Raw genomic sequence first — 17,122 nt, forward strand, 5'->3', positions numbered from 1 at the left:
TTTGTGTATGTGCAGGGCTGGGACCCTCAGTTCCTGGGTTTTTGGCATGAACACCATCTTCTCTGTATCCACTTGACAGGCCGGGACTTGGGCTGAGAGCTAGATGAGTCTTGCTGGTACGAGAGTGCCCTCTAGAGGACAGATGAGGCCCAATCACTGCCTCAGATTCAGGGCCTGCAGCTCCTCTCTTCCCACCCAGCACCAAGAGACAGAGGCCCAGCTGCCGGGTCTATTGGAACGACTTTATTTAAGTACACTGGGCCCCACCAGGCAATGTGGTTTGTGCAAGGGACAGGCTTGGGCTAAGAGAAGGGAGGTGAGCTGGTTAAGCACACTGCAGTCTGCGGGTCGCCACATCGCTTTCACACACACCTGCTGCTGTGGCCCATACCTGGCAGGGCCTTTGGTCGTTGGACGGCATGGGGGGAGTGCTGCCTGGAATCTGGGACTGGGGCGGGTCTCGGTGTCACAGGTGAGGGTGCCGGTGAAGATCTGCTAGCCCCAGCTTTGCACATCTGGGCTGAGGAGCCTTTTTGGACACTGCTAGGCCAGCCCAGTCCAGGGTAGGCACCGGGCCCCACTGGAGAGGAGATGAGCCTAGGCCCATTAGTTCCTGGCACTCTGGTCTGGCCCCCTCCCTCCTTAACTAGACAAGTCCAAAATTACGAATGGCACAAATCAGCCCAGTGGGGGGCCTTCTCTCCTCTACAGCCTACCTCCCTGGGTCAGCTAGAGTAGGAAAAGGCAACCTGGTTAATTGCAGCTCTTTCTCTAGTCCTAAGAGCGCTGGATCCCCAGTACCCCTCCTTTGCTAGGGGCCTCTGCCAAAGAGCAATTCTACCTCCTGTTTCAGAAAATCTAACCGGCAACCAGCCTGTTGATTCCAGGGCAGTGAGCAAAAGGAAGAGGAAAAAAGAGGCTGGCGGTAGTGACTTTGAATGTAGCCTCTGATCCTAAATAGGCCCGAGGCCTATGGATACTGTCGGTTCATCATTAGCAGGGAATGGCGGGGCCCTGGACGCTATGCTAAACTGAGGTGCTGTAAACATTAGTGTGAACAGGGTGACTGGTGGGCAGGAGGCGATGAGCTCCCTCTCTCCAGTCCCATACTGAACAAACACTTCAATAAATAAAACTGAAGATGGCATTGCCCAAGGATGGATGAAAAGCAAGTAACAGGGCCTGGGGCTGACAGGCTCCTGAAACTCTCCCGAGACCCCCCGGGACAGGGGCTGAGGGTTTGGGTGTTCGCTCTGCCACCAATCAGAAGTAGCACTACTCCTGCCTCTTTGAATGCCCAGCGTGGTACTGGTCCCCAGGTGAGGTTGAGGGGACCCTGCCGTCTCCTGACCCCAGAGTCTCAGTAACAGCTCCTGGAGTGCTTTTCCAGACTCCCGAACCCAAATTGCAACAAAACCAGACAGAACTCAACCCTGGCCCCAGTCCTCAGTCCATGATTGATTGGCATCAAGAGCAGAAGGCCCAGCAAGGGAGGCAGCGGCTGCCTTGGGCCTCAGGGCACCCTGGGGGTGGGGCGGGGTGGGGCTAGCCCAGCCTGGGATGGGCAGCAGCAAGGTCTCCCGGGATTTACCTTCTCTGTCTCCCTATGGTAGTAAACATAGTCCCACACAGCCAGCCAAAGGCCCAGCTGACGAAGTGGCCCTCTGCCAGCACTCTTCCCTGTTGGGGGCCAGTTAGTGGTCAACCCCAGGCCTCAGGCCATCACCATCATGGGTAGTTCATCGTCCTTTCTGGGCCCTGGGATCCCTGGGCCACACGGCACTCGCATATGCGCACACACTCGTATCCACGCACTCACACACACACTCACACACACAGGCAGTTCCTCGCAAACACTCCGACTCAAGAAAGCGAGTTTTAAAGTGGAGTTAACTTCAGAGAGAGGTGAAGATGATGTCCCAACATTAGAAGGTTTTCCTGTGGATAGATCGGGCACCGTCTTCTTCATATTCCTTCTTGGAGACCCACATCTTCTTAAAGGTGTCCAGGGAGGCAAGGATGGAGCCCCTGAAGTGGAGGGTATCCCAAGGAATGTTGTGAGAGGGAGGAAGTGTTCGTGGAGCCAGCCAGTCCCCGTGGGGCCAAAGCAGATGAGGCTCTGCTTTCAAGGGATGGGGTGGTGAGGGGTAATGATGCCCTCACTTCCTGTCACACTCTTATTCCCTAGGAGAACTACTCACCCAATCCATGTGGAATACAGTCTCTCTTGAGGTGCAGATATCTGAAAAGGTGGGTGGGAAGAGGAATCTGAGACTTTCAACCTCCTTGTCCTTTTTCTGCCCAACGCTCATCCTTACGGCCCATTCCACTGCCCATGGCAGTGGATGTGTTGTCTCACACAACAGGCTTTCACTTTTGTCCCTGCTGGACCCAGTGGGCTCTCTGGGGGGTATTGTGGCCAACCTGACACTCATCTGGAGAAGCAGATTTCCAGCAGCGCTAAGTATCTACAGCTCCCAGGAAAGCTGGTGCTAACAGGGGCCAAGATCCAGCTTTGCTGGGGGCTGATGGGAAGCAGACTCCATGGCAGGAACTACACTCCAACATTTCGCTCCCCTCAACAGGCACCAAGATGTTGGACTGTATCACGAGAGCAGCAAGAGTCAGTCTGCCAATGCTACAGTTTCTCTCACAGACCACACGTAGGCCCTTAGCCTAACACCCTGCCACATCAGGGTCTCAGAACTGCCGCCTTTGGTGGGGAAGGAGAGGGAAAATGGGTTCTTCCCGCTGGCAGACCTCAAGGTCAATGTGGAATCTGGGAACTGTGTAGCCTTGGAGGGGAGCCCCGGTTCCACGCAGCCCCAGCGCCAGCCCCCACCATGCTCCTACCCTGATCTTCACGTCTTTCGGAGCCAGTTTCTTCACTTCACTCAGTAGCCTGTCACCAAAACCTGAATGGGGAAGACAGGAGAATCTCATGTCAATCCTCTGGGCGTCTGGGCCCAGCAAGATCTGGAAACTTCCTGGAGATGGGCCGAGAGCAAAGACCAACCTTTGAACAGGGTGGAGCCTCCCGAGAGGACGATGTTAGAGAAGAGCGTGCGCCGCAAGTCCATGTCCGACTTCTGGATGGCAAACACCAGCACCTCGTGGATGCCCTCACTCTCCTCTCCAATCAGGTCTGGCCTGAACAGCAGCTCAGGTGCCCGGAATCGGGAAGGACCAATCTGTAGGGTGGAGAGCAAATTCAGAGGCTGGGACCAGGGCTGAGGTCCCTTTGGGAGTGAAAATAGAAGAGGCAGCTCACACTATACTGTGCCCAAGTGATGACGGAGAACACGAACCACCCTCTTCCGAACCCCGTCCTGACCTAGGCAAATGCCCCTGATGCTTCCTCTCCTCTACACGGGAGAAGCAAAGTTCCTGACACCTCGCTCTGTGGGAGACAGTGCTGCTCCAGAGCTCCGGTGCTCCAGGCAGAGGGTGTAAAAGGGCTGGTGCGTCTGACTCCAGCCTCCCCCTGGGGAGTTATTTGGGCTCAGAGCTTCTGAGAGCCTGGGACGACTGAAGGGAGATCCACACCTACCTCAATGGTGCTGCCGTCGGGCAGGTAGTACTGAGCCTTCTCCGTCTCTAGTGTCTCATCCTTCTGCGGGTTTATGGACAGGTAGCAGGCTCTCTGCAGAACCGAGCAGGAGTCAGGCAGGCATGAAACTTAGGCCCACCTGGTCAAAGCCCCAGGGCTGCCGGATGCCCTCCTGCAGATATCAGCCTCTTCACAGTGATTGCCCTAAAGGTCCACAGAGCTGCTGTTCTGGAGCCAGGGCAGGGTGGCCTGTCGGCCTACACTGGGTGGCACTTCGGACAGGAGTTCCTACCTGCTCCACCTTCCTTGTGGGCAGGCGTGGAAACTGGCTCTCTGGAGCCGGGTCTGAGACCACAACCCAATTTTAATCTAGACTTAGGCTTCTTCTTCCTTCTACTACTCATGGTTCTGGGGCCTGTCTACCTAGCTCAGAGGTTTCCCTAGAGCCGTGGGTGGCAGAAGGATCTGGTTTACTTAAAAAGAAAACTGTATTGTGACTTCTTCAAAGATGTAAAAGAACATACCTGATTTGGACATAAGGTATAAAAACATAATGAACATTGGTACACCCATCACTAGCTTAAGAAAGAGCAGCACCTCCCTTTTTCCCACAAGATGGCAGCACTTGGGGACAGTGACCGTCAGTGTGAGGGGGGCCTAGCTGGGATCACAGGGTAGCCAGGAGGCCTGGCTGGGGAGAACAGAGCCTGACTAGGGATCCCCCCCCCCCCCCCCCGCAAGACAGGGGCTTGGCCTCTTTTCACTCCAGGTCACAGAGGTCCTGGCTGCCCTGTTTCCATTCTCCATCCCATCCCTGGGCCCATGGGGCAGCACTCACTTCTTTTATGGCCTTGACAATCTCAAACTCAGAAGATGAGTGGAAATCATAGCCCTCCTTCCGCAGGTAGAGGCGAAGGAAGCGAGAGACATCTCGGCCAGCAATGTCGATGCGCATGATTGAGTGGGGCATGGCAAAGCCCTCATAAATGGGTACAGCATGTGTGACGCCATCCCCAGAATCCAGCACCACACCTGTGGTCCTGCCTGTGGCATAACTGCAGCACAGGGAACAAATCGTCACTAACCCCTGCCTCTTTACTGTGGCAAAACACTCGCTTTTTTTTAGAATTCAAAGTCAGCTAGGCTAAGCTGCAGCCTGCCTTTCTCTAGGGGCCTTAGACTGGCCACAGTACTAAGTCCAAGCATAAGCAAGCCTGAAAAACCTGAATGAAAGGAGCCCAGCCTCTCCCAGCCCCTCCCCTCTCCCGGAAGAAGAGGCCTTCCAATCTCAGGAGACAGCCTAGCCTTCAACTGCTTCAGGGCCCAGCCCAGGGGCAGTTTTTACTTCCCAGACAAGAAGAAAACACTCAAATGCCTACAGGGGCCAGGTAGGAAAGGAAAATAAGAATATTTTCACTTCCACAAAACACTTGCTTTTTTCCCACATGGCCTCCTAGGTCCGTAGTTTTTTTTGTTTTTTGTTTTTACTCTTTTGGTAAAGACAAGGGTACAGACATATATTTCTGTGATCCAAAGGGAAAAAACCCGTGATGTTTGATAAGTAGAAACTGACGCTGCCTCGTGCTGGGAGGACAGCAGGGAATAGAGCAGGCTGCGGTGAAGTCAAACTTGCAAACTACCTAACATGGCAGTGGCTATTTCAGCTCTAGATGACTTTTGTCCTATAGGAATACATGCCCAGTATTGCCAGATCTTTCCAGAAATTAGTATTTTGATAGGAAATCCACTCCTCCTCCTTTTTTTAAAGTAGGCTGCATGCCCAATGTAGGGCTTAAACTCATGACTCTGAGATCAAGAGTTCCATGTTCTACTGACTGAGCCCTGGAAATCTCCCAATTTTAAAATGCTGGCTTGGGCGCCTGGGTGGCTCAATTAGTGAAGCGTCTGACTCTTGATTTCGGCTCAGGTCATGATCTCATGGTTCGTGAAATCAAGCCCTCCTGTGGGCTCTACGCTGGGCGTGGAACCTGCTTGGGATTCTCTCTTCCCCACTCTCTTTCTACCCTTCCCTCGCTCGCATGCATGCACTCTCTCTCTCAAAATAAATAAGTAAACTTAAAATGCTGGCTCACTAGGGTCAAACACATCCTATCTGCAGCTCACCAGTGTATAATCTTGGCCCTAGATCTAACCCTAGTGTGAGGCAGGCTGGGCGCAGGACAGGCATGACAGGCGTATGAAGACGGAGACCACGGTGGTGTTTTCAACACGACTCTGTCACCAGCCTGGCACAGCGTCTGGCATGAACAGGCACTGGATAAACATCTCAATAAGTTACAGGGGCCTTTAGGAAGAGCTGTAGCAGCGTGTGTCCTTCCCAGCAGGCACAGCAGAGAGCCTTGGGCACCAAACCACTGAGAGAATAAGAGAAGCGAGACTGGGAGAAGATCTCCATACCCCCTTTCCTACCCAAAGGAGAGGCAGCCTCCATTCTGCCCGCAAGGGGCCAGGCTGCTTGCTACTCACAGGCTGAGCACAGCTTGCATGGAGATGAAAAGGGCTGGAACATTGAAGGTCTCGAAGAAAACTTCAGCAGCTCGTTCGCGGTTTTTCCGTGGGTTTAAAGGTGCCTCCGTCAGGAGCACAGGGTGCTGGTGAAAGATGCCCAGAGGGCAATCAGGGCCAAGTGAGATCTCTACCTCTCATTAGCACCCGGGCAGGAGGCCCCTGTGTGGTATGCTAGAGAACCGAGGGGAACTTTGTGAGCCTCCCTCCAAAAACAGGCAAGCTGGACCTGCCATCTACCCCAGCGTGAGCCAGTTTGTCAGCCTTCCAAATTCACGCTCGCTCTGAAGTCTCATTCCGTCCTTGCCTCTGCCTCCTTCCTCCCCTCCCTATCCTCCAACTTTATTATGTAGGCCTCTGTATTTACTGTCAATCTCCAATTGTCCAGAAGATTTTGCTAAACTCTAAATTTGGAATTACTATGATACAAAAAATAGTATAAATTTTTTTTCTAAATAGAAAATTACATTTAAATATTGAATATATTTTTGAAAGACGTTGTATCTCCTTCCCCTGGAAATTCTGATGTCTAGGACACACCTTCCTTTGTTTTCCTGAGCTGAGAGTTTCTTCCTTAGAAGTTAGAGTATAAGCTCTGGAGTCTGAAAGACATGGGTTTGAATCCTAGCTCTACCACTTTATTCCCTAGGTGATCTTGGAAAGACTACTTGGCTTCTCTGAACGTTTTTTCTGTTCCCTTGTTTGTAAAACGGAGATAATACTACCTGTATTTCATAGGACTGGTGTCCTATTCAAGATTGAATGTAAACATGTCTGAAGAGCACATGGCCTGGTGCCACGGTAAGACTCAAACCCTCCTAGCAGTTATCCTCCCTTCCTCCTTCTCCTCCCCTTCCTCCTCCTCCTCCTCCTCTTTGGGGTAGTGGCTCTGCCCAGCTCTCACACTGTGCATGGGTGCCGTGCTCATAGGACCCTCACCTCCTCTGAGAAAGTCTGCAGTTGGTCCTTAGAATAGACATATTGCCAGATGCGCTCCATATCGTTCCAGTCCTTGACGATGCCGTGCTCCATGGGGTAGCGGATGGACAGCAGCCCTCGGTGTTCCTGGGGGCAGAGAGCAGGAGTTACAGCAGCAGCCAGTCTCTCAGCCAGGCGGCCCACTCTTCCAGCACAGGGAGTTCCCACCCCACAGTCCTCAGCCAGGGCTAAAGGCAGGCCCCCATTTGCCAAGTCTCTAAACTGTATGCTGTAAACTGTTCTCACTGCCTGATTAGCTGGCAAAGCAGAGGGCTTCTGCCATTTCCCTGGGCCCTGGGTGCCCTTATGGCAAGTGACAGGAGGCACCCTTCTCATTGCCTGATCCCAGGACACAATCTCCTGGCTCCCACCTCTGGGCATCAGCACTTGCAGCCCAGGCTGGCAACAATGATTCTGTTGTTCTGTATCCAGAGGCTGCCCCAGGGCTCTGCCAAACTATGCTAATTAACTCATCCCCAGGGTATCCCAGCTAGGATATCCCCCTGAATCCCTTTTGCCAAAAAAAGAACCAAGCTAGCTAATCTCATCATTGGCAAGGTAGTGACAGAATACAGAAGGAAAGCAAAAGCCCTATTTTCTAGACTGGTTTCTATTTCCCAAAGTGGGTTTCCAGATATTTCCTCTCCAAAACCAGAGGCTGCTCCTGAGAGAAATGAACCAATCAGACCTAGGATGAGAGGACCAAAGGAGGATTTAAGAGGAAATTGCTCCTTTTACTCATGGCTGTCCCACTGCTGGGACACTGCCCATTTTGGGAATAATGAAGGTCCTCTGTTGGCTTGAGGCTTCTATAGTAGGACTGGGAATTACCTCGGCTTTGGGGCCAATGAAGATGTCACCTTCCAGGGCTCCGGCCATGACACGAACGTGTTTGGGTCTGCCCACACTATAAAAGAGATCAGGGGGACCGTCACTTTTCCTTTCATGACATAACACAGGAAGGATGTGCAGATGTGTATGCTTAGACAGGAAGAGCTGGACTCAGTTCTACTGTGTTTATCTCTGAGGAGTGAGGTTACAGTTGATTTTGATTTTCTTCTTTCTACTTTTCTGCATTTCCTGCAATTTCTACAATGAACATGTATTATTTTAAGTTTTTTGTATATTATTTCAAATTTCTGACCCAAACGAGAGATCCCTTCTCTCCAAAAGGTAGAGGGCTGACCCCATAACAAAGCTGACAAGCCTCCCAACCTGCTGCTGCTTTTTTTTTTTTTTTAAGGATTTTATTTATTTTTTAAGTAATTTCCATACCAATGTGGGGCTCGAACCCACAACCCTGAGATAAAGGGTCGCGTGCTCCACCAACGGAGCCGGCCAGGCAACACATACCTCTCAAGCTTCTGACTAAGGTACACAATTACTTACTAGTTTGGAAAGCAATATTTGGGAATCTGATCACCAGCAAAACCAGCTTTAATCACACCGGATCCCTGAGGAGAGAGGAGAGACAAAGAAAAGTCAGAAGTATGACAAAAACAAGAGGAGATATCTATCATACAATATGTATAATACGGTTCCATTTTTTATTATTTATTTATTTATTTAAAGTTTTTTTGTTTGAGAGAGAGAGAGGGAGAGAGAGAATCCTAAGTGGGCCCCACACTGTCAGCATAGAGCCTGACATTGGGCTCAAACTCACAAAACTGTGAGATCATGACCTGAGCCAAAATCAAGAGTCATTCCCTCAACTGAGCCACCCAGGCACCCCTGGTTCCATTTTTATTTAACAGAGACGACCTTCTATCTGCGTATAGTATATCCATCTGTATGAGCATTTATAGAGGGAACACGTGTCACCAGGAGGGAAGTGGGACTAGGGACGGGGAGGAGAGCTTTCACTGCACACTCAAAGTATTATTTGATTTTTTTTTTTTTTTTGTATTCTTTGACTTTTCTACATTGAACATGCTTTACTTCTGGAATTGAAAATAATATTGGGGCCCCTGGGTGGCTCAGTCCAACTTCGGCTCAGGTCGTGATCTTGCTGTTCATGAGTTCAAGCCCCACATCAGGTGCTCTGCTGTCAGTGCGGAGCCTGCTTCAGAGCCTCTGTCCTCCTCTCTCTCTGCCCCTCCCCCATGTGCATGCTCACTCTCTCTCAAAAATAAACATAAAAAAATACTATTAACACAGGGAAGAAAAAGAGAAAACCTGAGGAGAGAAGAGAAAAGTACCTAGAAGCACCAGAGCAGCCAAGTTCAGGAACATAACCAAGGTGGGAAGAACGCGTGATTCTGTTAAACCACCATGACGCTGTTAACCTACTTTCCCAGCTCAAGCCTGAACTCTCCCTGCCCTTCAGGGTCTCTATGACAGACACCACCATGGAACACTGCCATGCTTGAAGCTGACTCCAATGGAGCACATGTTGTCTGGTTCTTACTGCAGGGGCAAACCTCTATGCTTTATTGGAGGATGGTGGTTGCTTTTTGTTTTTTTGTTTTTATTATGCTCTGTTTTACTCACTGGTCTCCTGATTGTAAAGAGCAGGGAAGTTCTAAAGCATCAGCTACAAAGAGACCCCACATTACAACCCTGCTGCTCCAATACTTGGTAAGTCGGGTGGGGAAGAGAGTGACTTCCCCACCACCATCTCTGGTACCACCTGGGGCCCATCCAAAGTAAACAGGGACTCTAGATACAGATACCAACTCTGTGCAGGACAGATGTCGAGGTTTGCTACTGCTTGCAAATATAGCCTGTCTTCTTCCTTCTTAACTCTTGCACCACTACACCCAATATGCTCACCCTTCTACCCCAACATGGTTTGCAGCTGCACATGTAATAGGGGCAAGCCTTTTCCTGCTGCCTGTTAACCACTTCTCCTGGGGCAGAGAGCGGTATTTCCAAACCCACGCGGCCAGCAGTAAACACATCAGGAGATGCTAAATAGCCAAGGTTATCTTTGCACCAAAGGCTTTCCTGCAATATCCCTGGTTCCCTCTCTGTCTCTTATTCCTGCTCTTCTATAGGAGAAGTGGGGGCGGAGGGGGGGGGCGGACGGGTAGATAGGCCATTCTGGTGCCTGACTCTGGCAAAACAGAGAGGATGAGGTGGCTGAAGGATAGGGAATGCCAGTTCTCTAAGACAGCAGGAACCTCTGCCAACAGAAAAAACAGGAGACAATGTGCAAACTCATCGGCCTGGGCAGGACAGCAAGGAGCCTGGAAAAGGTGCAGCTGTAAACTGAGCTGAGAGACTGGGAAGGAGGGAGAACCATCGTACCGCAGCCTGCGGGCTCTGGGACGGTGGCATGGGTAGTGCGCACAACACTGTACAGAACTCCGGGCACTTGTTGGCTCACGCTTCCAGTAATTGTTCACTGCCTTCACCTGGGTGTGGTGATGCCAACAGACTAATTGGACCTCCTGGCAGAGGTTGAAAACAAGAAAGGTAAAGATGAGACCTACATTTCAGACTCGAGATATTTTGAAGAGACGATTTTCCTGGATATTTAATTGTGAGTTTAATAGCAAAATCAGACCAGAGTCTGAGTAAATTAAGGCAAATGAAGATATTAGGTTCGTTTCTTCCTCTCTGGCCCTCCTAGCAAGAGAGTATAAAGACCCAGCTCAAATATCATCGCCTTCCTCATGAAGAATAATCCCGTTGGAATTAACTACCCTCTTCCTATTATTTCACAGAATCACCATTACCTGTACCACAATACCACAAGGTAGTCTGCATTTCCTTCTGCTGTATTTATTGTTTTTAATGTTTATTTTTATTTAAGGTTTATTTTGAGAGAGAGCACGCGTGTTGGAGCGCACTGGGGCAGGGAGGGGGAGGCGGAGGGACAGCGGGAGAGGGAGAGAGAGTCCCAGGTAGGCTCTGGGCTGTCAGGGCAGAGCCAGATGTGGGGCTTGATCTCACGAATGCATGAGATCATGACCTGAGCCAAAATCGAGAGTTAGACACTTAGCCGACTAAGTCACCCAGGCGCCCCTTCCTTCTGCCTTCTATTTGAATTTATGGTTTCCGTTTTTGCCTGTTTTCAGCCCAAGGTCCTCAAGCTCAGAGACTTTCTATATCAGCAGTATCTGGCATTTGAGGGTACTCAAATAGATGCTGGCTGCCTAAAATTAAATCCAAGCTCAAACGATTGGCAGATGAAGCCTAAAATATGGAACCTGAACCAGCAGCTGGAATGCCAGAAGCCCCAGGCAGAGGTGGTGCTGGATAGGTGGAGGCAGCATTGGGAATGATGCACAAGGTGGAGCCAGACCCGGCTTGTCCCTGCAGTCCCAAGAGCTGGCCTGCTAGGCCAGCAGTTGGGGAAAGAATGAGTGGGACGGAGGAGGCGGCTGAGCTGCTTCTATTCTGCTCAAACCAAAGATTATAAAAAAGGCCCTGTCAATTTCTTTAATAGTATTTGTTAACTAAGAACTATGTACCTGGCAAATGAGCTGCCACTTTCTTTGTTATTCACTCTGGCAAAGCCAAGTAAACAAACGCCTTGCAGAGGCTTCTTGAAAAAGCAGTTCCATAATAGATATTTGATTTTTGAGGATTCAAGTCTGCGGCCAGTCACCAATGACCATTCTCTTTCTGAAACAGGCAAACAGACAGCAAATCCCTCAGCAAGGCTCTCCCAGTTATCTGCTAACTATGGGCCTGGGGCTTGGGCAACCTTTAGCCTAAGCACTCCTGATTATTCTTGACATGCTGGCAAAGAGGCTAGTTGTCTCCATCTTACAAGTGGGAAAAGGATGCTGAGAGGTGGAGCCTCAGATTCTAGGGCACTAGTGGCTCATTTTGGCATAAAGATATATTTTGGCCCACAAAGTACTTTTTGGAAAACAATTTCATTGAAATAAAATTCGCTACCGTATAATTTACCCACTTAAGGTATATAACTCAATGGTTCATGGTATATTCACATAGTAGTATAATCATCACCACAATCTTATTTTGGAACTTCCTCATCATCCCAGAGCCTGTACCCATTAGCAGTCACTCTCTCCATCCTACCTGCCCTCTCCTGCCAACCAGTCTAGGCAACCACTAATCTACTTTCCGTCTCTGCAGACCACGAATTACTTTTACGTTAACTTCCAACAGTTAAAAATTAGAGACTGCATATAAAATTTGGTGTTTCTGATTTCTCTTGAAACATCAGAAAATCCGGCAACACTGGGCCTGCATTCCTGGATGGGGACCACTGGCTGGAAATGAAAAGCAGCTGGCCCTTTGGTTAGACATGCTCAAAGCACCTTTCAGATTCCTCAAGACTTCTTTAAAGGTACTGTCTTCCTCCCCCTTTTTGTGTGCCTGCTTGGCCTCTGCAAGCACTGAGATTGAAACTCCTATTCAAGGCATTGCCAGCAACTAATTCATGATATTTTCCCCCTCCACATGATACCTGGTTTCTTTTTTACCCTCAGAGTGTTTAGGTTGGTGTGAAGCACATCCTTGGCTCTCAAAATACACATAATTGAACAGTGAGCTATCTTTATAAGTCACCTCTTCTCAGCCTTTCCAACAAATGGGATGGATTCTTGCTATTGCTTGTTGTACAACCAATGGGGTCAATATCACATTGCAAGTGACAGTGTAAAATAAATATAGTGACTTCATTTCCTCAGCTAATTCTAGTGTTTCTTAAACTTAAGTGAATCAGTACATCTCAAGAGCTGATGACAAATTGTAAAAAGATAATAATAAAATTGAGTCCATCAGTAAAATTTGAACATTGACAAAATATTTGATGTTATTAAGGAATTATGAATTGTATTAGGTTTGATAGTAGTATACTGATTATGTCTTTAGAAGAGTGTGGGAGAGGGCACCTGGCTGGCTCAGTTGGTAGAGCATGTGACTTTTGATCTCAGGGTTGTGAGTTCAAGCCCCACAATGCACATAGAGCTTACTTAAAAAATAAATTAAAAAAAAGTTAAAAAAAAAAAAAGTATGGGAGAGGGAAGTAGGTGGGAATAAGTTAAAAAAGATTAGCCACAAGTTGATAACTGTTACAGCTAGGTGAATATGTGGATATTTGTTATACTCTGCCTCTCCTTTTGTTTATGTTTCACATTTTCTATAATAAAAAGAAGAAAGCTGAAAAATAAGTCCTCAAAATGTGGCCTGGGAGCTGCCCTCCTTTTGTATTACTATCCATTACACACCTTTGGGAAGAATGACTTGCGTTTAGTTTTTAAAAACACCTATCAGTTTATCGTTGTCATTAAAGTACATGTGTGTACACCTCCCCTTCCATTTTCCTCATTGAATTCTGATGAATTGGTTTGGTGCCAGAATAGGTAGAAAGGAGTGGTCAACAATTATTTTAAGACTGAGAAAGGCTATGAAATGATAATGAGCCTCTTCTCTCTTTCTCCTGTTCTTTGCTCTCCTTTCTTTTAATTATACTCTCTGTAGCCCAGAAATAAAATTGTAGCAATGTATTAAGCTATGGAGCAGTTAAATCTGTTAGATACACACCATTCTCATAATAATATAAAGTTGGCTCAAATATTTCAAATTATTTTTCCTATCCTTATTTCACTTTGAAACAAAATAAAGCTCTCTAAATGTCAAACAGCAAGAACTATCTGAGGCCTCAGATCTAAAAATGTGGGAGAGGGGCACCTGGGTGGCTCAGTTGGTTGAGCAACCGACTTCAGCTCAGGTCACAATCTCACGGTTTGTGGGTTCAAGCCCTGTGTGGGGCTCTGTGCTGACAGCTTGAAGCCTAGAGCCTGCTTCTGATTCTTTGTCTCCCTCTCTCTCCCTGCACCTCCCCAATTCGTACTCTGTCTCTCTCTCTCAAAAATAAACATCAAAAAAAAAAAATAATAATGTGAGAGAATTTCTCCTACTTCAATTTTTGGCATTATTATTGGCATAATAAAAAAATATTTTCCCAGAGAAAATAGACAAATCAATTCTTTAAATCTTAAAACTCAACATGCACCACTGCTTTGATGTATTTCAAATATACTATGGAGAGAGACAAAGGAGAAACTAAAAAGCATTAGCTTAATTGACTTCAAGGAAAATGGCTAGAGACAGAACTCCTGCCCAACAATTCCAGAATCAAAGGATCTAATAAGATGGACAGACTGCTCCTTCTGCATCGCTGATGGAAACAGGAAATCGATAATTTCTATTTTTTTCTTTTTAAAATTAAGAAAAAGGCAGATGAAGTACCCATAAACTGGCTGAAGATAGAAATAGTGTTCTCTGAAAATCAATTAACAAGGACCCCTACTCAGCCCGCTGCAGCAACTGACTAGGTTTCTCTCCCCACCTCAAATCTTTATTTAGGGGCATCTTTGTTACTGTGACATTTGGTCACTCATCCACCCACCCATCAATCCAACAAAAAACATTTATTGAGCACATAGTGGTGATAGGCTCTAGATGCTGTGTGTATGAAGGAGGGCGGGAAGGGGGGGGGTAACAAAAAAATTAAGGAATACCATCTTTTCCTCCAAGCATTTAACAGTCTAGTGAGGGAGACCCTCCCCCCCCCCCCCAAAAAGTGAGGAACTTGGAACCCGATCGATCTCAGTTTGAGTCTTGGCTCAACTTCTAAGACAGGTGGCTTCAATACTGACTGTTATTTAACCTCTAAGGTTCACTTTTCTGCATAAACGGGGGGACAGTAATTCCTATCCACCTACTAGAGCTGACGCTTCAAGGAGATGATGCAAACAAAAGCACCTTGTAACATGCCTAAGGTCTCAAGGCTGGATCAACAGAATGAATCTGATAGCTTAGGACAGAACTGGCAGTTTTGCCTCAAGGGGCACAGAAGGTACCAACCAATCTCAGCGATACGAAGCCTTTGAGTGGAACGTAGAAATTGAGTTGTTTTACAAAAGTCACCCTCCGCCCAAAATAAAAGCAGGATTCAGTTTCTTTCCGTTTGTCACTATTGATGCATATACGTTGGCTACTAGCAGGAGGAATAGCGGATAAAGCACTGGTTTTAGGTCACCTCCACTGTACGACCTTGGGTTCACTTCACCTCTTCGTGCTTCAGGTTTTTTTTTTTTTTTCATTCGTAAAACGAGGATCAAACTTCCTGCCTAACTATGCACCCAATTTTTCAATTCAAATGTATGTGAAAGCCCCCTGTACGTGCTAGAGCACCTGGCAAATATGTTTAGTAATTTTTTCCCACATTCCGAAAAGGATAGTACCTCCCTGCTTGCCTGGTCACTCTTTCTTCTGGATCTTTATTAACGTTGTAATTTATAATCACAGAAATAACTGCAATCCTTTGGCCATTTCCGGCACCAGATTCCCGAGCCCCACCCATATACACCGCCAAGCCACCCGCCCTGCGGGGGACCGAAGGAAACTTAGCCCTTCCCCACCCGGGGGCGGGCCCCAGCCCGTCAGGCCCCTCCGCTGTGAGTTCCCGAAGCCAATCCCCACAGCCCTCGTGCATCCGCCCGCCCCTTAGAGAGAGGAACTACTATGGCGGCCCGGAAGAACGGCAGGGGCGCAAGCCAATCACTGCGGAGGGCTGCCCTCATCCGGCAAGGCCCAGAGGCGGGGTCATCGGCCAAGATGGACAGCCAGAACAACCAATAGAATGATCGGAAACAGGGGACGGGGCGGACGCCGGGCGCTCACAGAGCGGTTAAGGCCCCTCGAGCCAAGGGCCCAAGAACCCGGCTCGGACTACAGCCTTTGCCTTTATCCATCCCAAACTTCTCCATCCCATGGTTGCTGGCCAGCCGCCCTGCCTATGGACTACGGGTGAAGGGAGGACGGAGGTGGCGGCGGTTGAACCCGCCTGACAGGCTGGGCCAGTGACAAAGAGCCGGTGGCCCAGGCCGAAACCCGGGAGCGATCCCTTTGGGGAAGAGAGCATAAACCCCTTTAGAGATAGGAAAGATGCAACTCACGTTGTCGATCACGACAGGCTGGTTGGCGATCACATCGTAGGACTCCATGGCAGAAGAATATCTCCTTCCGAGGAAGGAACTGCCAGCCGGGTCTGCTGCTAACGCCACTGACACGCATGCGCAGTCTAGCCGCCGGTCCAAGGCGGCTAGGGAGCGGCCAGACCTCGCCTCCGAAGAACTACAACCCCCAGCATGCCTTACCCCTGGGTTTAACTCGCCAGGCCCCTTTGGAGCCCCGCCTAGTTTGAGTAGGGCGTCGCATTTCGACGCACAGTACCCTGGGCTTTGTAGTCTCCTTCGATGAATAGACGGGGACGCAGATTGATGACTGTATTGCACGCTTGGACCTGTAGTTCCATTGAAGGGATTCGCAGTGCATGCTGAAGTATGTAGTCTTCTGGAGTACTTGTCTGTAGTTGGGTTTGAATTGGCCGGTAATTCGTGGATGTTTAGATTTTCCAGGTCCCTGCCACCAGTTCTCCTGGACAATTGCTGTGTTTTTATTTGGGTCAATAAGACATTAATAAACATTTATCAGCATCACATTCTAATAAAGGAACATTTAATACACGCACACGGGGAAGGAGGACATACTCTCAGAACAAAAGAAAATGCATTTTATAAAATTTGCTTTTTGGAAAAAACCGGCACATTTTTTGCTTCTTTTCGCATTTATTCCTGGGTAGGTGTAGACTTTGCAACAGGTTAACATTGGTCTGAAGACTGGCATTTGTAACTACGGGTACAGATGATCTTTTGTTCATTAAAACATCGTTCATTTAATAGCTTCAGGAACTGCTTTAATATCTCTATTTTTCATGCAGAATTAGAATTGACATTGAGGAATGAGAAAATGGAGGTGAAGAGAAGTTTTGTGTCACTGCTTTCAAATGACACCAATGCATTTTTCTCCAGATTAGGCACCCCTCCCCCCCCCCCTTCAAATTTCAAGAACCCTTTAGTCAATAGCACTGGTAATCAGGACTTCTTTCTATTCCTTTCTCTTGGAATTCCTTACTGTACACAGGAAAATAATTCTCAACCCGGTGCCTTAGGAACTAAAAATTCTCCCAGAGATGCCTGGCTGGCTCAATCGGTGGGGTATATGACTCTTGATCTGGGGGTTGTAAGTTCCAGCCCCACGGTGGGTGTAGAGATCACTTAAAAAATAAAATCTTTTTAA

The 17,122-nt window shown here is 48.4% G+C and overlaps 1 protein-coding gene across 2 annotated transcripts; it reads right to left on the bottom strand.

Annotated features, from left to right (window-relative positions):
* Nucleotides 1-221: 221 nt before the first annotated feature.
* ACTR1A (actin related protein 1A) lies at nucleotides 222-16,052 on the bottom strand. Of its 2 annotated transcripts, none has more exons than XM_047073367.1 (11): nucleotides 15,940-16,052; nucleotides 8,444-8,508; nucleotides 7,886-7,961; nucleotides 7,016-7,141; nucleotides 6,038-6,162; nucleotides 4,389-4,605; nucleotides 3,551-3,643; nucleotides 3,017-3,191; nucleotides 2,854-2,915; nucleotides 2,202-2,242; nucleotides 222-2,028 (listed from the first exon to the last, which is right to left on the bottom strand). In XM_047073367.1, the coding sequence occupies exons 1-11, from the start codon at nucleotides 15,985-15,987 to the stop codon at nucleotides 1,926-1,928; spliced, it is 1,131 nt and encodes a 376-aa protein (XP_046929323.1). In that variant the 5' UTR covers nucleotides 15,988-16,052; the 3' UTR covers nucleotides 222-1,925. The 2 variants fall into 2 exon arrangements, with proteins under 2 accessions (XP_046929323.1, XP_046929324.1); XM_047073368.1 differs by lacking the exon at nucleotides 15,940-16,052 and adding an exon at nucleotides 10,304-10,446.
* Between the last annotated feature and the right edge of the window lie 1,070 nt (nucleotides 16,053-17,122).

The sequence above is a fragment of the Lynx rufus genome, unplaced genomic scaffold, assembly GCF_022079265.1.
Source record: "Lynx rufus isolate CCGP_SWC_20201006 ecotype Redwood Valley unplaced genomic scaffold, mLynRuf1.p SCAF_11, whole genome shotgun sequence".
Taxonomy (NCBI): Eukaryota; Metazoa; Chordata; class Mammalia; order Carnivora; family Felidae; genus Lynx; species Lynx rufus.

Excerpts from the sequence above, each read along its gene's own strand:
- ACTR1A (XM_047073367.1), bottom strand. The coding sequence starts at position 15,987 with ATGGAGTCCTACGATGTGATCGCCAACCAGCCTGTCGTGATCGACAAC. Across the intron at positions 3,192-3,550 it reads CCGACGGCAGCACCATTGAG|ATTGGTCCTTCCCGATTCCG; the intron begins GTAGGTGTGGAT and ends TCCACCCTACAG. Across the intron at positions 2,029-2,201 it reads CTGTATTCCACATGGATTGG|GGGCTCCATCCTTGCCTCCC; the intron begins GTGAGTAGTTCT and ends CCTCCACTTCAG.